This window comes from Tetrapisispora phaffii, chromosome 2 (assembly GCF_000236905.1).
Source record: "Tetrapisispora phaffii CBS 4417 chromosome 2, complete genome".
Lineage (NCBI taxonomy): Eukaryota > Fungi > Ascomycota > Saccharomycetes > Saccharomycetales > Saccharomycetaceae > Tetrapisispora > Tetrapisispora phaffii.
In genome coordinates, this window is record NC_016521.1 from 42,431 (window position 1) to 67,427 (window position 24,997).

General features: G+C 32.9%; 11 protein-coding genes across 11 annotated transcripts; 5 read left to right on the forward strand and 6 right to left on the reverse strand.

Moving 5' to 3' along the window:
• Positions 1 to 222: 222 nt before the first annotated feature.
• On the forward strand, positions 223 to 1,794 carry SET5 (S-adenosylmethionine-dependent methyltransferase; the record flags this gene model as incomplete). Its single annotated transcript, XM_003684081.1, has 1 exon — positions 223 to 1,794. One exon carries the CDS (start codon positions 223 to 225, stop codon positions 1,792 to 1,794), a length of 1,572 nt encoding a protein of 523 aa, XP_003684129.1.
• A 243-nt stretch (positions 1,795 to 2,037) lies between these two features.
• On the reverse strand, positions 2,038 to 4,095 carry SCH9 (serine/threonine protein kinase SCH9; the record flags this gene model as incomplete). Its single annotated transcript, XM_003684082.1, has 1 exon — positions 2,038 to 4,095. The coding sequence occupies one exon, from the start codon at positions 4,093 to 4,095 to the stop codon at positions 2,038 to 2,040; it is 2,058 nt and encodes a 685-aa protein (XP_003684130.1).
• A 794-nt stretch (positions 4,096 to 4,889) lies between these two features.
• MNL1 (alpha-1,2-mannosidase MNL1) lies at positions 4,890 to 7,325 on the reverse strand (the record flags this gene model as incomplete). The annotated part of the gene is made up of 1 exon (XM_003684083.1): positions 4,890 to 7,325. One exon carries the CDS (start codon positions 7,323 to 7,325, stop codon positions 4,890 to 4,892), a length of 2,436 nt encoding a protein of 811 aa, XP_003684131.1.
• A 1,272-nt stretch (positions 7,326 to 8,597) lies between these two features.
• TPHA0B00260 (40S ribosomal protein eS4) lies at positions 8,598 to 9,383 on the forward strand (the record flags this gene model as incomplete). The annotated part of the gene is made up of 1 exon (XM_003684084.1): positions 8,598 to 9,383. The coding sequence occupies one exon, from the start codon at positions 8,598 to 8,600 to the stop codon at positions 9,381 to 9,383; it is 786 nt and encodes a 261-aa protein (XP_003684132.1).
• Positions 9,384 to 9,628: 245 nt separating this feature from the next.
• SMN1 (Smn1p) lies at positions 9,629 to 11,440 on the reverse strand (the record flags this gene model as incomplete). Its single annotated transcript, XM_003684085.1, has 1 exon — positions 9,629 to 11,440. One exon carries the CDS (start codon positions 11,438 to 11,440, stop codon positions 9,629 to 9,631), a length of 1,812 nt encoding a protein of 603 aa, XP_003684133.1.
• A 447-nt stretch (positions 11,441 to 11,887) lies between these two features.
• MGM101 (Mgm101p) lies at positions 11,888 to 12,793 on the reverse strand (the record flags this gene model as incomplete). The annotated part of the gene is made up of 1 exon (XM_003684086.1): positions 11,888 to 12,793. One exon carries the CDS (start codon positions 12,791 to 12,793, stop codon positions 11,888 to 11,890), a length of 906 nt encoding a protein of 301 aa, XP_003684134.1.
• A 462-nt stretch (positions 12,794 to 13,255) lies between these two features.
• Positions 13,256 to 15,526, forward strand: PMT4 (dolichyl-phosphate-mannose-protein mannosyltransferase; the record flags this gene model as incomplete). Its single annotated transcript, XM_003684087.1, has 1 exon — positions 13,256 to 15,526. One exon carries the CDS (start codon positions 13,256 to 13,258, stop codon positions 15,524 to 15,526), a length of 2,271 nt encoding a protein of 756 aa, XP_003684135.1.
• A 289-nt stretch (positions 15,527 to 15,815) lies between these two features.
• On the reverse strand, positions 15,816 to 16,862 carry TPHA0B00300 (uncharacterized protein; the record flags this gene model as incomplete). Its single annotated transcript, XM_003684088.1, has 1 exon — positions 15,816 to 16,862. The coding sequence occupies one exon, from the start codon at positions 16,860 to 16,862 to the stop codon at positions 15,816 to 15,818; it is 1,047 nt and encodes a 348-aa protein (XP_003684136.1).
• A 389-nt stretch (positions 16,863 to 17,251) lies between these two features.
• On the forward strand, positions 17,252 to 18,424 carry PPX1 (exopolyphosphatase; the record flags this gene model as incomplete). The annotated part of the gene is made up of 1 exon (XM_003684089.1): positions 17,252 to 18,424. The coding sequence occupies one exon, from the start codon at positions 17,252 to 17,254 to the stop codon at positions 18,422 to 18,424; it is 1,173 nt and encodes a 390-aa protein (XP_003684137.1).
• Positions 18,425 to 18,439: 15 nt separating this feature from the next.
• On the reverse strand, positions 18,440 to 19,525 carry IPA1 (putative polyadenylation protein; the record flags this gene model as incomplete). Its single annotated transcript, XM_003684090.1, has 1 exon — positions 18,440 to 19,525. One exon carries the CDS (start codon positions 19,523 to 19,525, stop codon positions 18,440 to 18,442), a length of 1,086 nt encoding a protein of 361 aa, XP_003684138.1.
• Positions 19,526 to 19,912: 387 nt separating this feature from the next.
• On the forward strand, positions 19,913 to 24,997 carry HIR3 (Hir3p; the record flags this gene model as incomplete). Its single annotated transcript, XM_003684091.1, has 1 exon — positions 19,913 to 24,997. The coding sequence occupies one exon, from the start codon at positions 19,913 to 19,915 to the stop codon at positions 24,995 to 24,997; it is 5,085 nt and encodes a 1,694-aa protein (XP_003684139.1).

Below are 24,997 nucleotides of genomic sequence, written 5' to 3' on the forward strand. Positions count from 1 at the left end.
AGTTGGTTATTCCAACCTCTTTACGTTTAACTATTCTGTGATAATACACATAGAAAGAAGTAGCAATTTAAATAGAAGCTCTCAGGTCAAGGTGGACTTGGTAAGGGCTAATCCGGAATAGAGGGCGTTTACCATACGATAAGGTACCCTTTTTATATTGGAAGTCTCGTTAGAGGTTACAGAGAAATATCTTTGATATAGTGCAATTTGTTGAAGATGCCTATGACACTTAAATTTAAAACTCTTTCATTGAATGATTCAGATGTTTATGTACCGAACACGTTCATAATTCCCAGTGAAACTGAAATGATCGATGAAATCAAACGAATCTGGGATGATGACAATAAGCTCAGTAAGGGGAATTCAACTCAAAATTTAATTATGAAAGAGTTAAATAGACGACAACCAGAATGGAAGATTGACATCTTTACATTTCATCATGTGATGGTGATTTTAAACATACGAGCTGATAGCATTAAAAATAATAATGGAGATAACACAGATCCCATTGGTGAACAAGATCTATTACTTAAAAGTTATAATGATCTCATTGTCAAACCTGACAAGAACATGTACGATTCTTTGAACAGTAACGATGCCAAAGATAACTGCTTTGTAACAGATTGTAAAGATGTCTTATCAAAAGGAAGAGGATTATTTGCAAAGAAAAACTTTAAGAAGGATGAATTGATCTTTAAAGAGGAACCAATTGTAATTGTCCCTCCTATAGAAAGATTGAACTTAATTGAAGCGGGGAAGGCATGTGCATTGTGTGGTAGGCTGATGAATGAAATTTCTGAGCAGTTTATAATTAAAAATGGTCTCGATTGTGAATCTTGCATTAATACTGTATGGTGTTCTAAACAGTGTTTAAAAAGAGACTTTACTCACAAATATTTAAAGCATCCCTTTAAAAGTTCTACAAAACTAAAAGTCAATTCAAAAAAATGGAAGAATTTCGAAAAATGTTGTAAAGAAAGCGTTTTTATTGAAGGTTACATAATTGGTCATATTTATGCAGCCTCTATGATAGATCATAAAAATGAATTCGATATCAAAAAGAAATTTGATTATTTAGCATATATTTCGCAAAAGGATAGGTATCAAGGTAATAACTTAACAAACTTTGAAAAATCACTTGAGGACACTAATGATTCGATCTCAGATGAACACCCTTCCGAAATTTGGGAAAAGTCTTTTAATTACTTCAAGGAAGCATTTCCAGAATCTGACATTGATTATGAAGAATATCTAAATTATATTGGAAGGTATAACTTAAATCACAAAAGTGCACAACTTTATTCAATTTACTCTTTAGTCAATCATAATTGTGAGCCAAATGTTAGAGTAGAGGTCGATTACCATACAAAGGAATTAAAATTATATGCAAGGAAATCAATTTCAAAAAATTCTGAATTATTAACTACTTATATCAATCCTTTACATGATGTAGAACTGAGAAGAAAAATATTGTTGATTAATTATGGTTTTGCTTGTAACTGTGAGAGATGTGAAAATGAAATTGATAGAATAAAGTCAGAAATTAAAGAAACTACAGACATTACCACGTCACCTCATGTAAGATTAACCGTATCGCACAGCGATAATATTTATGGAACCACCTCACAGAGGCGTAAATCATCTATGAGAGCTGCTAGACCTGATTTCACAGAGCTCTTAAAGAATGGTAAAGAATTTGATCTAGAGATACCTGAAAACATATCTGGGAAAAAATCTAGAAGTGCCTCAGTGAGATTTGATAATCATGTTACATTAGCTGTGGAGGAAGCATGAAACTAAAAACAACTATTGTATATTATCATATATAAACGTATAAATATAGAAGATAAAGTCGCGATATGTATTGTTATCAATTATTAATTATTAAATACTTATTATTTATTATTTATTAAGTCATTAGAGCTAGTGGCTTTTTTTAAGTTTAGGTCTTAAAAAAAGCTGCTCTTAAAAATATTATTTTGGAATTGGCGTCACAGTTTAAAAACGTTAATATTATTAGAATAAAGTTAATATTTGTTATTCTCGAGAATCGATTCCTTCGTATCTCAATAAGGAAGGATTTAATGGGATATATTTATTATTGCCATTGTCATGCAAATCCAAAGGCTCGAATGTGGTATCTAAACGATTAGTTCTCCATTCTTGCGTAGCAGAGACTCTAGTTTCAATATTGACATCTTTCATCAATAAGTCTGAATCTTCAGGGAATGCAGCTGGAATCCATTGTTGTTTTTTGTTAGTAGATAATATTGAATCTTCTTCGAAAGTGAATCCAGAAAAACAGTTCTGCATACTATTTGATAATTCGTTGTCGTAATAATTCGAATGCGAAGATAGTTTTTCTTTAGGTATTTTAGTAAATTCTTTATCAAAATAAGCAGTATCCTTGTCAGAATTTAGTATTGGTATAAAAGGTGGCTCAATTTCTTTTTTCAACATTGCTACCCAGTCTATATCTTTAAAAAATGGATGTTTCTTCAATTCTCTAGCTCCATCATTTGAACCGAGACGATGGTCTGGTTTTCTATTCAAAAGTTGTTTAATAAAGTTTCTGCCATCTTGACTAAGGTTACATTTTGGGAACTTAATCTTTGAAAAAACAATGTTGTTATACACCAACTGAATAGTTGGTGCTTTGAATGGGGACCATCCACAACACATCTCAAACATTAATATCCCAAGACCCCAGAAATCAACCATGTGGGTGTATCCACTCTTCTCAGTTAATATTTCTGGAGCCAAGTACTCTGTAGTTCCACAAAACGTACGTGTTTTTCCCTTTATATCCAGTTTCGATAGGCCAAAATCACATAGTGAAATATTTCCGCTTGCATCTAATAAAACATTTTCTGGTTTCAAGTCTCTGTAAATTATATCATTGTCGTGCAAATATTCCAACGCTAAAACTAACTCTGCAGCATAGAATCTCGAACGAGACTCTTCAAAGGTTCCACAATATTGTAAATGCATAAATAATTCACCACCACTTTTAAAGTCAGTTACGAGATATAAGTTCTCATTAGTTTGAAATGAATATTTCAAATTTACGATAAATGGACAACTATTTATTACATTTTTGACAAGTATATTTCTTTCGTTTAAGGTATGACCAATTTCATTCTTTTTAATTATATGCGATTTAGAAATTACCTTCATTGCATAAAGTTTCCCTGTATCTTTCTTTTCAACTTGGTACACTCTACCAAATGTACCCTTTCCCAGTAGTTTTAAAAGTTCGAAATTTTCTGGAACAAACTTCTTGCCATGCTCAACCTGATAATCGTATTCAACATACAGTCTGTACTTTCCCTCTCCATTTTCATCACCTCTTTCAGATGATTCCCCACCAGTTAAGGTATACCACCCTCTGATTATATTAGTAGTCAAATATTTTGTTTCAGGAATGAATGAGGCATTGCCAATTAACCTGTCTTCCTGAAGGCCATTGTATAAAGATATATGTACATTCGAATTATCATTAGTTACATCAAAGACTATAGTAGTCGACCATTCAATTGGAGAAAGATATTCGTTGGTATTAAAATTATTATTTGATTCGTTTTCTCTCCAAGTTCCAAACCTATTTGATGTGGTATTCTCATTCGTGTCACTTGAACTAAAAGCTTGCTCAATGTTACTCGATTTCCTACCATAGCTTGACATTGATACATCATCATAAGATATCAGCATTTTTAAAGAATTTGCATGACTGCTAACATTATAGTGACTAATCCCGGAAACGTTTACTTTTAGAATTCCTTTTGTAAAATTTTCATTTGAAGACAGTTGGTTTATATTCGACGTCGTCGAGGGATCGGTTTCCGAGTCAACAATACTCATCTCATATGAAGCCGAGTCATATCTTGGTAAGCCATCACGTTCTTCCTCAGAGTCGCATATTTCATTTGCTTGGTACCTAATGTTCAAAAGATTGGGTGAATTACCGTTATTGAAAAGCCTACTTAAACCAGAACGAGTTACTAGTCTGTCTGTAGAGTCCGAACCAGAAGTTGGAGTCACGTTTCCAGTACTAGAACCAGACAACAATTCAGGAGCAATTTGAACTTCTGACATACTACTATATTCAAAGCCTTCAATGCCCGTTAAGACACTTGCAATTCAGTGTTCAAAAGAAAGCACTGATCATTTCAAAAGAAAACGATTTTAAGAATAAGAAACTTCCTGCAGTTGATGAAGTACTTATATATTAACCAGTCATTATTTCCCCATATTTTGATACATATAGGTATTAATATTGCTATAATCTCCTTAAACCAATCTATTGCACTATTTTAATATTGATTTATAACTAAAGTACTAGTGTCTCCATAACCGCATTACTGACATTTTAATTTTGCGGTTCAAGGGTCTTTATAGCGGAGCCGAGTACAAAGGTCGGAAGAGCAAGTGTCTCATAATATTAATCAATGGTTACTGAACAATATCAAAACGGAACCAGCAAAAAGGTTGTTCAGAGGTCCAAGGGTTAATTGAGCTTATATATTAACATACAAGGAGTCAACATTATAAAATATACTTAATTACGTAATTTAATCAATTGGTTAAATGCAGATTGAATTTTATTTAATGAAATAATATGTACTTAACGATGGAATAATTATAATATGTTCTTTGGACAAAATAGAAAGTTCCCTTACAAGTTTGAGAGAGAAAACGTATGTCCTTTGGATATAATAGTTGTATAATAGTTTTTAAAATTAATTATTTTCACTTTATGCCCTGTGATTAAGATATTATGCAACTTTAAATACAAATTAATGAAAATCGATGAATTGTTAATTAGAGTTGATAGTCGTGGTAATATTTGAGATGATTGTTGCTGATATATTATGATGAGAGCTTACGTTTTATTCTAAAAAGATATTAACAATTGGAATACATTCTAGTAACAAATGGTGATCTTTGTTAAGACCAAAATTATCGAATAAATTGAATTTTGCACCTCCTTCGTGGGCTTCATCTGAAATGAAAGCTTTTTTATTAATGTAGATATTATTGCTTTCCGATAAAAATATACCATTGATTCTTGTTGCTCTATATATATATGGTACACTAGTATTGTTGCCAACTTCAATACACCTTTCGCTCCTAATATCGTTCCTATCCAATCGACTAAATACAGTTTCTTCAGCATAATTTCCATAGGTATCCAAATCATTTGGATATATCTTTTCAAGCCTGATCTTTCTTCTACCGTACATTGTATCCAATTGAATATCACCGTTGCCTAACATATTCCAGCGCAACTTCCCGGGAAGATCTATTACGATATCCATAGAGAATGTACTTGAAGAAGGTGTCGAGATCGCTTTACCGGAGCTCCAAATTTTGTAAAATTGGTCATTGATTTCCATTTGGTCATAGTATTTCAAATAGTCTGGTTTGATTAAAGTTTCATTATAGATATTTTCAATTTCAAACAGTTTAGAAAAGTTATTTAATAGGTTTGAACTTAGCATTACCTTGTTTTGGTATCTGTCTTTATGTTGCGTGAAATTAGAAATCACGCACATTCCTGGTTTGTAATATTCTGATATTTGATACTTAAAGCGATCATGTATTTGTTGCATTGCAGGGCTCATTGCTTCTTCGTTATAAATTCTCTTAATACCTTTAACCAAGTCAAATTGTTTTGAATTTTTTGAATTTTTTAATTCTTTTTCCAGTTTCCTTTTATCTTCATCAACAACGTATCTAATATGATCAACATATATAGTTTCATTGAAATATCTATTCCTTGAATATCTGTGCTTCAGTTCAGTAGAGATCCACATAGGTTGGGCTTCGGTGCTGAATATTATATTATCTCTCGTTTTGTGTATTTCATTTTTATCGTCAAATAGTAAAAATAAGTATTTCAATGTCTCACTGAGAACAAAAGATTCCATTCTATCTTGAGGTTCTCCAGTTCTAATATCTTGAATTCCAGCCAAACCACATTTTTGTTTAAATCTTGTTTTTAAATCTTTTAAAATATGGGCACCAGTATTGAGGTAGAATGGATCGTTTGTTGCACGGAATAGGTAATAAGTTGACTCTATAAATTCTGGTCTTAACGGATACCATTCCAATGGTAAAACTTTATCAACTAATTCTGAATTATTGAGACCTTGCAACGGACAGTCTGGTTGGAAATTCCAACGTTCAGGTATACCGCCATACGTATCCCACAATTTCAGAGACATCAAATTTTGGTATGTTGCAGCTTCGATATCACCATTTAGGACTTGCAAACCTGGAAAAAAGGCACTTAAAGAATCGATCCAAGGGGTAGCCAACATACTAGTATACTGATGTACGTTAGCATAGAGCCAATCTTGTTTCGAATTAATGTTCAAAGCAGTATAAGAGTCATGCCATACTTCATACAAATCCTGGTCGTCAAATAGGATAGCACCTTTCAAAGCATACTCATATATAGAATCAATCGATGCACCAATTCCCGATATTTGTGTATATACAGCCAAGGTCTGAGGGTTCAAAGACATTGGGAGAAGATCTAAGTCCGATCTTAGAGACCATACTTTATCAAAAGCGTATCGTGTCATAATCTCATATTTTGCATCATTTGTAAGGACAGATAACATAGTAAATTCGAACATTGGACATCCTAGAGCTGCAACATTATTTTCTTGAACCAAATCCATAGTCAATCCGTTAAGGCCTGTTAATAGATTTATTCTTGGAACTGGAAGACCTGTATTTGTTAAAAATGCAGGTAACAATCTATCGCCTAGATCTATCGCCAGATCCAATAAACATCCATCGTAATCGTCCCCTAAAAATACTTTTTTGGACGGATCGGTCGCATACAAATGAGCTGATATTAAACTACCCAGAATTCTTATTGTTGTCTCAAAGACTTGAATCGTCGAATCAATGGCGAACCCATTGGGGAAAGTCTCTTTCACTAAGTTTACTAATTCTTTAAATTTATCCCTATCATTAAACACAGCAACTGTTGTCAAAGCGTCAATTAATGTTGTCGTGAAATTTCCTAATACATCATTGGTAATAATATCACCGGGATCATCGAAATTCCTTTTCTTTGCCACGCATGATATAGGTAATAGTTCATCAAATGGATATGCAATTTCCAAATAATTGTCCAAACTTTCATAAAACAAGCTTTTCACCTCATTTCGATAATAGATCAATTCCTTATCGGTGAAATGATATGGAGCAAAATCTTGTCCCCTAGAATGATCAGATGCTGTGGCAATATCTAATAAACTAATGAAATAGATCAGAACTAAATATAGTTCAGTATAGTACCAGACCATCTCTCAATTTCAGTTACTGTGCAGTCAATAATTTCACCGAGTCAATCGATAATGAGCCCAAAAAGAAAACACACTGAACTCTCACAAAATCAATTTAAAAACAGAACCTCATCACATTTTCTGTAGATCTTAACCTAACAATTAAACAATTGATAACTATTAAACCATCCCACTAGCGATGCACAATGGTAAGAGTTATCGTGCTCACTTTAAAAGTTCATAGATTTTTAATGTAGTTGGAAACATTCAAGTGACTGTTTTGTAAAACAAACCCAGACACCATCACAAAATCGCATAATTAGGAAACCCGTGCACCGATCACTTAAACGTCAAGCTGAACATTATTTACTTTCTTTTTTGGTGAAGAAACGGAAGGGTTCATTGTGCGGCGGTCTTGCGCCCCAGCCTGCTTTAGGCAGACCTCGCGTCTCTAGTAAGACCAGCAGACTGAGCTCTCCAGCCGGTAGTCCAGGCGGCGCTGTTTCACAGGCTACTCGGAGCAGGCGCGCGCGTTCCTGTGATGTTCTGCCTGCCCGGTGTCGGACCACACTGAGGCCCGTCTAATAGGACTGATGTAATGCAGTGGAAGGACGTATCTTCTGCCTGGGATGGACGCACACGAAAATTTTCCACCTCATCAACTTCTGCAGTAAAATGCGATGAGGTGAAATTGTTCACAAGACAATAGTTAAGAGAAGGCATAATGCTGCAATCGAAGGTGGCACATAGATTGCCAATATCAATGAGCATAGACGGTAGAGTATGGACTTGAATCCTAATTAGAATGCACAGTGGGCTCTTGAACTGGATGGTTTCTTGCACCTTTCGATCCTATACTCATGAAGTTAGAGGTAATAGTAGCAATGTGATAGTAGCAGTAGTTAGTCTTAACTCTAATTGTTGTTTTGATATTATATCGTCTATGACATTTGCTAAAGTGATTGTGATAATTCTTTCGAAATTGTAGGAATTCTAAAAATTAATTCAAAATTTGTCAAAAATTGGTGAATTGTAATGATGTCCATTCGGTTTACTAGGAAACTTGCCAAAATATATCCATCTAATTACTCTGCTAAGTTCGTGAAACTAAACAACAACGATACGGTAATCGAGTATTGTTGTTATTCTTGTATTATAGTAAAAGCACTGTGTTAGTATGTTAAAACATAGGCATTATATATAGATGTATTGGTTATTTAATTATTAGTTCTATTCGTATATTTAAGAATACCGAATAATCAACCCAATAACGAAGACAGTAACAAAGAAAAAATGGCTAGAGGTCCGAAGAAGCATTTGAAGAGATTAGCAGCTCCACACCATTGGTTACTAGACAAACTATCTGGTTGTTACGCCCCAAGACCATCTGCTGGTCCACATAAATTAAGAGAATCCTTACCATTGATTGTTTTCTTGAGAAACAGATTAAAGTATGCCTTAAACGGTCGTGAAGTTAAAGCTATCATGATGCAAAGACATGTTAAAGTCGACGGTAAAGTCAGAACCGATGCTACCTACCCAGCTGGTTTCATGGATGTTATTACTTTAGAAGCTACCAACGAAAACTTCAGATTAGTTTACGACGTTAAAGGTAGATTCGCTGTCCACAGAATCACCGATGAAGAAGCTTCCTACAAATTAGGTAAGGTCAAGAAGGTTCAATTAGGTAAGAAAGGTGTTCCATACGTTGTTACACACGATGGTAGAACTATCAGATACCCAGATCCAAACATCAAAATCAATGACACTGTCAAGATTGACCTAGCTTCTGGTAAGATTACTGACTTCATCAAGTTTGATGCTGGTAAATTAGTTTACGTTACTGGTGGTCGTAACTTGGGTAGAATTGGTACTATCGTTCACAAGGAAAGACATGATGGTGGTTTCGATTTAGTTCACATCAAGGATTCCTTAGACAACACCTTCGTCACCAGATTAAACAATGTTTTCGTAATCGGTGAACCAGGTAAGCCGTTCATCTCTTTACCAAAGGGTAAGGGTATTAAGTTATCTATTTCTGAAGAACGTGACAGAAGAAGGGCTCAATCTGGTTTATAAATAGATCAAACAAAAATTAACATATAACATAAAAAATAAAATATTTAATTTAATGCAAAATAATTTAATATAGCACAATGTTATTATATTTTACACATTGGCAAGTTTATAAGTGAACTCAATTCATCTTGATATAATTAGCTTAATACTATTTAGCAATATAGTAATTATAAAAAACTGCTGTTTAACATTTAGCAAGCTATGAACGCTACATATAATAGAAAACAAAACGATGATTAAGAATCTTACATACTAATTTCTTGAATGTATTCTCGTAGTAGAAGTTTTACAGATGAACCCCCATATTTTTTGACGTTGTCACTACTGATTATTTTATCTTTATACTTATTAATTTGTATTATCCAATTAACTGCGTCAATGATATTCCTTTGCATAAAATTGTAAAATACGAAATGCACTATATCATCATCTTGAGCGAACTGTAAATTTTCAGTACTTTGAACTACATTAGGAATTTTATATTCTCGTTGACTATTGTGAAGTCTATCATCACCATCACACCCAAAGTCATCTGACGTTGTGTATCCTTCCGTTAAAAATGGCAAAGCAATAGAAGGGCAATTACCTTTATCATTAACTGAATCAGTTTTGACGAACGACTTAGAGATCATATGCGGTTGACCCAAAGTTATAATATAGTTATCTCCATTAAGATATGCTGCAATCTTTGATGCTATTTTATTTGGAATTTTTATATACTCCCAATTATTATCAAAAGGAGATACGATATATTCAGTATTTTTAGTGAAATCCCCTTTAAACATATCATATCTAACTGATCCACTATTAATCATAATATATCTTCCAACTCTAGCATCACTCAAAGTCGTGTTCAATCTTGGGAGAATAGTCGATGTCAGAAGATGATAAATACTGTCATTTGCATTAACAGGTCTTGTTGAAAAGTAATAATTTTGTGGCACATGCCCATATACTTCTGTCAATTCCAGTTCATCAGCAATATCTTGTATCATAGCCGATATCTGTTTACCTTTTTTGGTATAGAACAATTCTGCATCATCGAGATGCAGATGATGACAAAAAGAGGCTTTGCTAAAATCTATGTACCTTCTGAAGAACTTTGGTTTCTCAGTTTTGAGATCATTTATTGAAAGAAAGCCAACCGTTTCTGCAAATCTTCCACTTTGCAAACCTGTGGCTTTAGTATCTAGTTGAACAAAATCACGAATATGCGAGTGGCCTCCAAAATATTGAATGACTATGTTTGGATATTTCGACCTTAAAAATTCATGTAACTTATTGATTTCCTTATTCTGATGATCAGTCATTGGAATATGCCCAAAAACTAGTAACATATCTATAGAATCCTCACTATATTGTTCGGTCATTTTTTTAAACCATTCACTCTCCTTAACTTCTTCAAGGGCAGGTGTCACTTTAACTCTCTCATTTGAGACATTAAAGTCAAACAAAAATGATAAAGACAAAATACGTGTCTTTGAATTTTGGGTTTCGAAATAGACAAACTTTTTCCCAAAAGGTACTGCTTCACCTGAATCATTGATATATTCAACATTACTAGAAACATATTTATCTTTGAATTTATTTGACATCGCTGTATATTTATACTCTTGTGTTGTAATAGCTCCATTATATAGCTCATGGTTTCCTAATGTCAGCAGATCATAATCTAATTCATTAAATATCCTACTGCTGTTAATTGCTCTGGGAAAAGAGGCATCACTCAAGCCATTGCCATCCTCTTTGTCCCCGGTATCTATTACAATCAGATCTTGATCTTCCAATAACCTCTTTGACTTGAATAGATCAATAAATGTTATAAAATCCCCCCAATCAGCATCATAATTTTTTTGTGTTAAATGGGACCCTAACCAACCATGAGTATCAGTTGTATGTATAAAATTAACAGACCCTAAATTCAAATTTCGAAATGTATCACCACCACCATCATTAAAACCTGCATGCTTTGTTATAGAATCAAATACACCTTGTATTGGCCAGCAATAAACTTCATTTAAGAGTGTAAATAAAACAACACTATTTTTAAGCAACATCGATCATACAGAAAGCAATCGAATTACTTTTAGTACCAATATAACCAATTCCACAATATCCCAGCAATCCTTTAAACTAAATTGCTATTTGAATTAACCTTTCTGTGTTCTTATTCTCATCAAATATAAAACTCTTTCTCGTCTTCCTTTAACATATCTTCTTTATATTATAAATTATATTGCAATTCTTCTTAAATCTTTATCCCGGAAGCCCTTGAAATGTGTTAAAATGATGTTAATGATAAAGGATTAGAGGGTTCTGATGAATAAAACGATTATGAATAGATTATAAATGTAGATATAGAATATATTTAGTCAGATGTTACTTCTAAATATAAGTTGCAGGGACTATATGTGTTTCTGTATAGGGTATACACTCTCTAGGAAAGAGTGAAAGGTTAGTTATTGTGTGCGACATTGTTTTCAGCAACAATGAGAACTTAATGCTTATTTATATGGATATTCGACTGGTCTTCCTTTTCTCAGCCATATCTTTTTCTTCTTTTGGGTAGTTACGTGTTCGACAAACTTTTCAACACAATGCTCCTTTTTATACTTCTTAATGAATACTGGATCCCATAGTTCGGACCCAATGCCTAAATCTTTACAACATCTCATCAAGGCATTACTTTTGCAACCTTCCGTAGCTGTTGGAATACCTGACTCACTGAAGTAGTCTTGTTCACCTCTTGCAACACCGACCAATTGGCCTAAGCAGATAAGAGCATACTCTCTTGTGACCAATTTTTGAGTGACGATGGTGTCGCTTCTTGGGGCAAGACCCCATCCACCTGCACCAAATGCTCTATTAAGTATTCTACGGTATTTGATTTCAGGTAAGTAGATCAGTCCATCTGGTTTGATTTCGATGTCCTCAAGGTCCAAAGGTTTTTCCAATTCGGTTTGGACTTTCTGTGGAAATGGGCTGGAACCAATTTTATGCCACGATTTGTACCAATCAATATCGCCTGGTACATTTTCTACTGCATTACCAGAACTAGCCTCGATATTCCCTAGAACGCCACCATTCAGCTTCTTCTCCAGTGTGGTAGTATAACCTGGGACTCGTTTAACTGCAATGGAAGTCGTAGCGGGAGCAGCAGTCGATGCAAGGGATGCACCAGTCGGGAAGTTAGTAGCAGACTTAGTGGCTCCAGAAGATCCATAATTAGACGACTTGGAGGCAGAAGAGCCGTAACTAGAAGACTTGGCAGCTGAGGAACCATAACCAGATGGCTTAGCAGCAGAAGTATCATTGGAGTAATCTTTAACTACTCTAGAGACATGAATGTTACGAACAACATTTCCAAGTCCATCCAAACTGCGTGCAGAGACACGGCTTCTTAAAAACATATTTCGATAATAGCTGTCAGACGTAAACCAAAAAGTAGCACAGAATCCTGATATGGAAGTCCAAAGTTAAAACAAACAGAAAGCGTTGATATCAGAATCAAACCAAGTTCAGAGCCTTAAATATATCAGGAGTACTCCAGTTTTCAATAAGCTGACCTCCATTTTGAACCATTTTTTATAAACTTTATGTTCCTTATATCCTATCTCATTGTATCTCTCTTTTCATTTTTCATTTTGGTTATTTTAACTTAGAAAATGAAAAATGACACCTATTGATTAAGAGTTGTTTAAAAGTAAAGTTGATCAATGGTGTAATATAATGTTGAAAGATTTAATCAATTACTCCCAGACACAGTGCTCGTGAAGGTAAATTATTTGTTGCGAAAATAGTGTCTTTTAAATCAAAGTAGAGGGCAGAATACAGCTATTGATATTACTTAAACATAAGTCGACATAACGAATATGGCGGTTGTCAAGAGAAATAAAAGCAAGTCGGTTGATGTTGATGAATCGGAGAACAAGTATTCTAAAGGGGTTGAGAAGGTAGAATTCATTGGCCAACGTTGGTTAAGCCAACCTCTTCCGGACGCAGAACCAACTTACAATACATGGATGTATATTGTTACTACCATTGCTTTCATTACTAGATTTTATAAGATTTGGAATCCTAAGGAAGTGGTTTTCGATGAAGTCCATTTTGGTAAGTTTGCTTCCTATTATCTGGAAAGAACCTATTTCTTCGATGTCCATCCACCTTTTGCTAAGATGATGATTGCTTTCATTGGGTTTTTAGTTGGTTATGACGGTTCATTTAAGTTCGAAGAAATTGGAATGCCTTATGACAAAAACCCAGCACCATACATTGCCTACCGTTCTTTTAACGCTTTATTAGGTACATTAACTGTTCCTATTATGTTCCTAACACTAAAGGAATTAAATTTCAAAGCTATTACTTGTGCTTTTGCTGCTCTTTTAGTTGCTGTTGACAACGCTCACGTTACGGAAACAAGATTGATTTTATTAGATGCAATTTTGATTATTTCAATCGCAGCATCATTATGCTGTTATGTTCGTTTCTACAAAGAACAACTAAAGGCTCCTTTCTCTACCTCGTGGTACATTTGGTTGTATGCTACTGGTTTATCTTTATCATTTGTCATCTCTACCAAATATGTTGGTGTTATGACATATGTCGCTATAGGTATCCCAGTCATTGTCAATCTATGGCAATTGTTAGATATCAGAACTGGATTGACTTTGCACACTTTTGCTAGACATTTCTTGAGGAGATTAAATGGGTTGGTATTTGCCCCATTCATCGTATACTTATTCTGGTTCTGGTGTCACTTCTCTATTCTGATCAATTCTGGTCCAGGTGATGCTTTTATGTCACAAGATTTCCAAGAAACTTTGAACGAATCTGCATTAGCCAAAGAAGCAAAGCAAATTAATTATTTTGACATTGTCACTTTCAAGCACAAGGACACCGAGGCTTACCTACATTCTCATTTATTAAATTATCCATTACGTTACGAAGATGGTCGTGTTTCTTCAAATGGCCAACAAGTTACAGGATATGTCCATGAAGATAAGAACAATGAATGGGAAATTCTTCCAGTCAAAGAATTAAAATCAAAAATAGGTCAACCTGTTTTACAAGGGGAGCAAATTAGATTGAGACATGTTTCTACTGATACATACCTATTAACACACGACGTGGCCTCTCCATTATACCCAACTAATGAAGAAGTTACAACTGTTTCAGAAGAAGATGCCAATGGTGAACGCTACCAACAGACGTTGTTCACTCTGCAACCAGTAAACAAAAAAGATAATGGTCGTAAGATAAAATCCAAAATGACATCTTTCCGTATCTTCCATGTTGATACTGCTGTTGCTCTATGGACACACAATGACGAATTGCTTCCAGACTGGGGTAAATCTCAACAAGAAGTTAATGGTAACAAAAAAGTTACTTCTTCAGAAAATACTTGGTTAGTTGAAACTATTGTTAATTTAGATGAAGCCAGGAAGATATATTATCCAAAAGTTATTAAAACGTTACCATTCATCTCCAAGTGGTTAGAAGCCCAAAGATTAATGTTTGAACACAATAACAAATTATCCTCTGAGCACCCATTTGCTTCTGAACCATACACATGGCCAGGTAGTTTGAATGGTGTATCCTTCTGGACTGATGACGAGAAAAAACTACAAATTTTCTTTATTGGTAACATTATTGGATGGTGGTTTCAAGTCATTTCTTTGGCTGTGTTTGTTGGCTTAGTTTGTGCTGATTTAATTACCAGACAACGTGGATACTATGCATTAAATGAAATTACAAGAGAAAAAATATATGGTCCATTATTATTCTTCTTCATCGGATGGTGTTGTCATTACTTTCCATTCTTCTTAATGGGTCGTCAAAAGTTTTTACATCACTACTTACCAGCTCATTTAATTGCTGCCCTATTCTCTGCTGCTCTGTGGGAAGTTATTTTTAGTAATACCAAAACTGAAGACCCAAGTAAGGATGATAAAGATGCTGCTTATAATACTACTGCGGTAGTCATTCATGATAAGCAACTTTCTCTATTCTTCCTCATCGTTTCAGTTGCTGTTGTGGGATTTTTTATATATTTTGCACCATTAGTTTATGGTGATATTTCATTAACACCAGAGCAAGTTCAAAGTAGAAAGTGGTTTAACTTAAAATTACATTTCGCTAAATAATAATTCTGCAATGATAAATAGGAAACAGCCATAATACTGTGCTTTATATAGATCTTTAAATCTATAATTATAGATTCTGCAATGTATATAAGGAATTAAGAAATCACAGTCGATCATAATGCATAACAATATGTAATTAACATCTTAAGTAAAATGGTATAAGTTCGTCTCAATTGTTAAACAATTATAAGAACAAGGATTAGTTAACTAAGTATGTCAATGTATTTACAACTTAAATGTCTTATTACCAACAGGGCAAATATTAGAGTATGGTGGAGTTTCGAATTTATTATTCTGATTCGTATATTAATTTACGATGCATCTTTCTTATAATCTTTTCGTAATTTACTTCATTTTCAGTGTTAAGATATCCATGACGTATCAAAAAATCTACCATAACAAGTCCACAGTTAGGTTTAAATTGGTTATTGTATAAGGCATCTAATATTTCTTGCAAAGTGAGAAGATTAAAGCTATCGACCTCACCGTCATTGGGAGTAGGAATCACATCTTCTGGGAGTTCCAAATCGTATATATATTCATGTTCTCCAACGATAAAACTCTTCTCACTCTGGAAACTATCACTAAAGAAATCACCCTGATAGTGCATGTACGATAGATATCCAGTTGGTATTAAATATCTCTCAATGATTTTTCCATCCAAATTTGCTTCCTCTACAGCCTCCTTATGCACTGTTTCATGGACTGAATATGGATAAGAAATCCCTCCAGCAATAATGTTATCTAACATATAAGGCCAAGTTGGTTTTGTTTTCGATCTTCTTGGAATCCAAAATTTGATCTGTCTGGTAAGTTTGTCATACGTGTAACCGTTGACATGGATACCACTAGTCAGAATACCCAGCAGTCCTGCCATAGATCTCTCAATCAATATATATGGTTTCGAATTTTGATACACAGTATATTTTTCATTACGCCAACCCTTTATTTCTTCTAGATCTGATTTTCTGTACAGAATCTGTGCCAATTGATCTGATTTTGCATTTCGTTCATGAAATTGTTCATCTTTGAACCTCAGTCCCATTAATTTTACTCTTTCATCACCTTCATGATATTGCATCTCTTCGAATATTCCATTAAATAAACCTAAATCAACCCTTTTCATTTCCTCGACAACAAATCTCAAAACAAATCCTAATTTACTTCTCTTATCATGACTTAACAAAAAGTACACATTTTCTCTAAAATTGGTGTGAAGTTGATAATCAACAGGAAACGAATCAACACGATCGATAACATGTATCAAACTATCTGTGTCAGTCCTATCACCAACAAGAATTTCTTTACCATCGTCATTCACCTCAACTTTCAACATCCTGAATTATAATTATATTCCTGACTAGGATACTCGATAATTATAAAATCTCCAACAAAACTATCTCTTATTCATTTATCTAGTTATTCTTGTACCCAAGATCATAAACTAACTGAACTTCAAGATTAGCTCTAATCTTTCTGCAATTGTTAAATAATCTTTTCAATGAATCTCATATTCAGTTTTTTCCTTTGCACCTTAAATCGATGATATAAGTTCGTTGTAACACAACATGTAGTCTGAAGGTATTGAAGCAGATCTTTACAAGTATACTAGTAAGATAAATCGAAGCTATACGATCTCTGGTATAGTGAGTATATATTGTTTTCAGTTCAAGGGTATCAAAAAACCCTTGTGTATTGTGTCCAGAGTCCCAAGTGAAGGCCAAAATGTCAATTAATCTATACATCGAAGGAGAAGGTATTCTATTTAAGAGTATAAGCCTATATCTATCTCATGTGAAAAATGCTTATTTCAATGGCATCAAGAATGATAAGAGGGTTGTAAACATTGTTTGTGGTAATGAAGCTGCTGACTTTGATTCCATTGCCTGTGCGATAAGTTATTCTTATTACAGTTTTATTTCAAATCAAAATGATATAGTCATTCCTATAATTGATATTCCAATAGTAGATTTTAATTTGAGGAGAGATGTCGTTTATGCATTAGATCAAATGAATATAAAAAGAGAAGATCTCTTTTTCAGGAACCACTTGATTCAATTGAGAGAGAACTTTGAGCAGATTAACGTTATCTTATCAGATCATAACAAACCTTCAGCAGGCTTAACGAAACTTACGGATAAAGTTGTAGGAATACTTGATCACCATCAGGACAGTGGGTTATATCTAGATGTGGTGCCAAGGTTTATCGAACTATCAGGAAGTTGTTCTTCTTTAGTATTCAAGTATTGGTACGAAAGAATCGCAAACTTAGAGAAAATGAAGAGTGCTATCCCTCTATGTTTAGGAGCAGGGGTTATAGATACAACTAACTTCACAAATAGATGTATAGATATTGATTTAGAGGCATTGAAGTTATACAAGGAAGCTCTGCCAAATTTAAATATTGAGGAATATTTTAAGAATCTAAAAATAGCTAAGGATAACATAAAAGGTTTGACAATCAAACAAATCTTAAAAAAAGATTATAAACATTTCACATATGCAAATAAAAGTGGAAAGTCTATCAGTATTGGCATTTCCTCAATAGTAAAGTCTATGGATTGGTTATATAATGAGCATGGTGGAAAATCGAACTTCTTAAAAGAATCAGAAGTATTCCTTCAAGAAATGCATGTCGACATTTTTGTTATTATGACCTCATTTGTGGACATTAACAATAAATTTAACAGAGAACTTGTAATCATACCATCACACGAATACAAGAACATTTCTGTAGAAATTATAAAGGATATTCAAGGTAAATTGGGTCTTCAACCTGTTTTAAACTCAAATGAATCCGATGCTATTACCCACTATTCATACTCACAGTTAAATTTAAAGGCTAGTAGAAAGCAGGTTGCACCATTTTTAGAGGAAGCTTTTAACTCCTTGCAATAGACAATTATTCTTATTTTATATTGGTAAATATGATACTTTCCACTTGCCCCAAGTCTTCACAGTGGATGGAAGGTTAGAGTTTGATTCACTAAGATATTCAACAAATGCTTTAAATGCATCCAATTTTGTTATTATTTTTTCTACATTTGTGTTCTTTATTTGGAAGTTAAGATCGGCGTCATCTTCAAAGTCCTTATATAATATCTTAATAGAATTATTACACTCCACATAATTTGTAGCGGCTACCATTGTATTTATAGAAAAAGCCCAAATATATATTTGCTCTGTAGAGTCTTCTATTTGTAGTAAAATGTGTCGACTTGACGTACTGTCAACTATGTTTAAAATTTGAGATATAACATGCTTATATATGGGATATTTATCTTCCCCATTTAACAGCAGTTTCCATTTGAATATTTGGCATAATTTATCTTGATTAATTTCTCCAATTATGGAGTTACAATTCTTGCAACCCACAATATTTAATTTTGAATCGATTATTACTTTTGAGTTCAAAGTAGCAGAGTTACAAATGAAAAATGAGTTTCCGATTAGAATCTCGAAGTTATTCGGTTTCAATTGACTATATTTGAGGAAGGAAGCATTTAAATTGTTCCCTTCTGAATCATTATTCTCACTAGGTTTATGACAATGCCAATTATCCATCAGTTCAGCCCAAAATTCGGATGGCATGATATTTAGTTTACGGCAGTTATCATCACTTTCAAATATGACGTTGCCACAATCAATACACCCAAATGAAAAGTTTTTCATAGCAAGTAATTCCTTTTTAGACCATTTCCAATTCAGATCATCATTCATTAAAGAGATGCTGTTTTTATTAGTACTCAAGTCAGAATATTGTAATTTAAAATGTGCAACTTCATTAAATTCTTGGGAACATAACGTTTCTTCCTCCTCTTTATTATATATCAAAGTAACTTTAGCAGCAAAAGGAATTCTGATAGGTTCGCCACCTACCTTAGCATGTATCCCATCTAAATCAATGGCATCAATATGGATCTTCTTTCCCTGGGAACTTTCTATTATTATCGATATATTTCCAATTCTTGGCAAATACTCTATCAGCCATTTAGTCATTGTTTTCTTGAATTACCACTTCTTTTATTGACCCACCAAACACGACAACCATTACTCAGATATCAACATTTAATTAGAGAATAGTGTATTCTATTAAAAAAATACCAGAAAGAAACCGTTACTCTTTATCTTTTAATCGAATTATCAAGTGACCTTTTGAAGCCTAAAGTTTGCTTCACAGCTTTTGGCGCTTTGACAACAATAAGATTTCGATATTTATGTAACTATAAATGTTAAAGTAAATATTAAAGGAAATGTAATTAAAACATTTAGATGACTATGTAATGTGCATCGTAAGTATAATAATCTTTAGCTTAATGCCTTATTAAGTTGTTAAGAAAGTACAGTGGATTTTACTTAACTGTGTCAAATAAAAAGGTTAGACCGATGTCTAAATTTAATGCTTTGAATCAGGACCTTCACGATGAAGAATTTGAAGTTGATGGTCATTCACGAGAACTACAAGTGGAAGAAGGGTTTAAGACGTTTCAGACTGCTCTGCAGTTTTTAAGAAATAAAAAATATGATGATGCTTCCGATAAATTTGATGAACTATTTCAAATGGCAATTTTAAAGGCTGATAAATGGGGCTTGTATCAGTTCTCATCACCAACTTTAGATAGTCTCCGTTATCTGGCGTTTAGGAACCGTGGAATGTTTTATTATTCATATTTAATCGATGAATATGCATCAATGGAAACTGATGAAATTGTTAATTACATACTGAAAGTGGTAGAAGATTTATTGGAGTCAATGCAACATAGTTATGCTGATAGTTCAGTCACTGAGTTATTATTAATGATATTTAGAAGTTTTAGAAGCCGTAAATTAGAGCGATTAATTATTGAATATGAACTGAAGAAACCAGATAATCAATTCCTAACATTGGAGCGTTTAAATAAAAATAAAATCCTTCCAAAATTGAAGAATGTACTGGATAGATATACAATACTACTAAATAATTTGCATGATACGAAAACAATTGAAACCTCAACGATAATAAAGGACAATAACATAAATCTAAGCAGCACATCTGAATTCAATATAGTTTTGAACAAGATTAATCAGATGAAAACCCAAGATGATAAAGAAATGAAGAAATTGGATAGATTTGAAGTTAATATTAAAAATATGAGTTGGGACGATATTTTAGGATCATTCAAAAGTCTAGTAGTGCATATGAAGTCAACTAATATGTTGCTAAGAGATTATGATACCTATGCAGAAACAGAATACCCAATTGAAGCAATTAAATTTAATTTATCTGACAAGGCGCTAATAAACTCTGATACTTCTCTAACAATGCAAAAGAATGATGTTTCTGATGAAAAGGAAGAAATTGCTTCCATAAACGCTACAAATAAAAGTGAACCGGATTCCTCTCTTATACCAGAGACAAAGGATAATGATAATATCGATTTTGAAATCGAGGGAACCAATAAAAATAATGACAGTGTTAAGAATGATAAAAATGATAAAAATGATGATATTGACTCAGATTCTAATATTTCAACAGATGCAGATAGGCATAAGAAAAAAAGACAATCAACTTCTGTAGAAGATTTATCAAGGCCAGCACAGAGAGTTAGTAAAAGAGTTAAAAATGAACATGTGGTTGATGAGAAAAAAGTATTCGAGTTACATCAAATCTTTATAAATGACTTTTTTTCTTCATGTTCTATGATAAATATGGAGTCATGCTTTAATAAAGAAGGATTAGAATCCATAATTCAAGATGGTATTTTGCAATCAAATAAAACTTATTACGTCGATTTTTTTAATTGTTTAAAAAATTGGAATTCAAAGCATGCTGATATTTTTATTCAAAATGCACAAGTCCCATCAAAAAGTAAGATAGGTGAATCTAATACAACGTCACAATCGCCTGAATTAACTTCCTTATTAAAATACAATGGAAGTAATGAATATGGAGAAAAGCAAAATTATCCTGAAAGATTAGAAGATGCTGACCCTTCAATTCTCGAGAACTTTATTGGGAATATAAATAGAGGGAAAATGCACTTCCAAGAAGTTCGTTTTAAAATTATTGATGCACTTTTATCAAAAAAAAATGAACAAGAAAGAATTATTATATCACATCTATGGTCTAAAAGTTTATATCAAAATCTCGAATGGCTTTTATCCTCAGTTGAAAGTAGTATGTTTGAATTCGTCAAAACTTCTTTCAACGAAAATAAATATTTAATCCTTTCAATCATTGAAGTTTTAATAAATATGTCGGGTTCAATTAATGACGAAATCAATCATAAGACACTACAAGGTACTAAAGTTAACGAATTAAAGGTTAATAAGTATAAACTTCAGGCAAAAATTAATAAATGGATTCAATTAGCAGAAAATATTGATTACACTGATGACATACTATGGAATGTCGAATTTTTATGGTCAAAATTTTGTTTTTTCCAATTTTGTGAAGACTTCTCGAATAAAGATATGATTAACTTATGTACAAAAATAGAAAAACAATTGTCGAACTATGATAAGAAACTCTACATAGTATACCCAAATTATAATTACATATCATGTCTTAGCCGTGATTTTGTTAAATCTAATATTAAGAAAATAAGCATTATCGACAAGTTAACCATTATCGATTCTTATAGTGACAATTTTAACACTGAAACTGAGTTTAAACATGATGGGAATATGTTACAGTTAGAAAAGGTTTTATTAAGGGTTGATGGTGAGCAAGCAAGGGACAATGATGATAAAGAGATCATATCATTTATTGATCAATCTCCATTTGTTGTTCAGATTAATTTATGGAAAGTATTATTTAACTATTATATTGATGTTGAAGATATACAAAAATCAATTAAAATTTATTTTTGTATTCTTCAGTTGCTATTCAAAAAGCTTGATTCTACTGAGTATGTGGATCATATGGAGCAAAATCGCCATCAGATGTTACTATTATACATATCTGATATTGATTATTTCACTACCAAGGTTGTCAATATTCTTTCAACGAATGCATGGTCGGATATAGGATATGAACCATCAGCAACAGATTTTAAAGGTATTTTTGAAATATTTTCCATTTTCTATTTGGTTTTCTATTTTGAAACATCTTCAAAAGTGGATAGTAGCTTAAAATCGTTTTTTCAGAGAGCACATAAGTCAGCGGGAAAAATGAAAGATTCGATAGCTGCATTATCGACTTTAATTTTGTACTTTTTCAATTCTTCTTGTATTAAAATGGTATCACATGAAGAAGCTGCTCCAATAATAACAAAAATTGTCTGGAACATTCATTCTCTGCTAGGGGAGTTTAAATCTTGTGATGCAGCAAGCGGAAACTTTCTAAGATTTACTGAGAACTTACTTTGTCGATTCATTAATGATGATACTTATTTACAATTGCTCCAAACGTTGTGGTGTCATTATCATTATTCTTTAAGCAGTGATTCTGTATCCTTTGAATATCATACAACACAGCCGGTTCCAATAGACAAGGTTAACTCACTACCTTTGGGTACATATTTAATAAAATTACAATACTCTGGAAGGAATCCATTATTGGTCAATAGCAACAAATCAACGTTGAAACAAGTGCTTGATAATATAATTAATACGTTGGAGGACCCTTGCGATTCTCCAAATTTCTTCATCGAAAATAATAAATATAAATTGGATGAATACCTGTCGCTACCGTTAACAACAGATTATTTGAAGAAGTCATTCAACGGACTTTGCAGCTTACGATTTTCATCCCCAAATGATGAATTTCAAGAGGCCATTGAGATTGGATTATATTACATTGCCAGTGTCCAGGCTCTGAATTTATACAAACTCCGTAAAAAATCTATGCAAGCTCGTCCTTCCGAATTAGACTCTATCATAAATATGATTAAGATTGATATTATTTATAACTTCAACAGATACGAGAGCTGGTACTTATTAGGTTTATGTTTTTCATATATTGTCGAAGATGATTTAATGTGGACTTCAGATAAATTAAATGTACCAGAAAAAAAAAATACAATAGCTTCAAATCAAAGGAAAGCAATTTTATGTTACTTAATGTCTATAAATGTGTTTTATCAGAAAAATGAGGTTGATAGAGATGATAAGAAGGTCATGATAAAAGTTTTGGAAGCTTTGGGCATGGAACTTATAATTGGTTTATATAAACCTATGGATATGGAATGCTTCCAATTCCAAAGAGCACATAAATATTTACAACTTGGTGACGATGGGGAACTTGCAGAAAAAATGATTGTAGAAATCAATAGCATTTCAAGTTTTAACATCGAACAAGCTGCTTTATTGTGCTTTAATAGATCTAACAAATTTAGAGAAGCTTTAGTTTCGTCTAAGGACTCTAAGGAAAGATGGCAGAATTATTATTATATTAGTAGACTTTTATTCAAAAAAGGAAGGCTTACAATGTTGCACGATATTGAGAAAGTTATTTTGAGAGCTTGTAAGTTAGCTATGGATGTCTCGACGCCAAAAGATTTGATAGTTGAACCACATTATTATTTATTAGTTATGTGTTACAAATGGGTAAAATTGAATGTTTTGAGCCCATATAATGCTCTACAAATTTTAAGTAAGGATATTGGATTTTTTGATGTTGATAATGACTTTTGGGACATTGATAATAGTATTTCTATTGATTACCAAAAGAAATCATTTTATAAGAAATCCATAGAATTTCTTAGAATTATTCAACAATCAGATAAACGTAAATGGCATCATCGCCCAACTTATAGAATTTCAAAAATTTTGTTTGAGGATTTTGGTGATCTTAATGGCGCTATTAAGGAAATTGAGACAATGATGTCTCTCAAGACAATGAACAAAAATCTGATCAATATTTGGAAACCTGATTTTGAAAGACCCGGGAAACATTTTGTTTATACTTACCAGTATATTACGTTTTATATTGATCTGCTCTTTATCAAGAAAGATCATATATCGATTGGTTTGATAGCAAAAAAAATTAGACGATTTAGCTCTGGTATGGCATATTCTTCCGAGGTGATCAAAAAGTCAGTAACTACCTATATAAGATGTGTTGCTACATCTCTTCATCTTGATGAAAAATATTATTCTGAGCAATTTTTACCAAATTTAAATTATCAGGAATTTATTGATATTAGTAAAGAGGTTCTTCAAGATTTTGACCCAGAAAAGTATTCTGCTGATATTTTAGAATCGTTGCAAATAGCGTATCAATTAAAGAGAGGTAACAATGGTATTGCATTTGATGGAACATGTTTATCGATTTATTTTAAGTATTTCTATCTTCCTTATCTGGAAGCCCATCCGAGAACCAAGACTTCTACAGAAAGTCAAATCGTGCAATTTGTGTCCCACGAAACTGTAAAAATTCCTTCAGCAAGTGCAACTTCAATACAACCTAAACAGAACAATAGCAGAAAACGTGTAAGTAAAAAAGATGCTTTCGAAACAATAAGAACTATGACTGAAAAAATACATTAG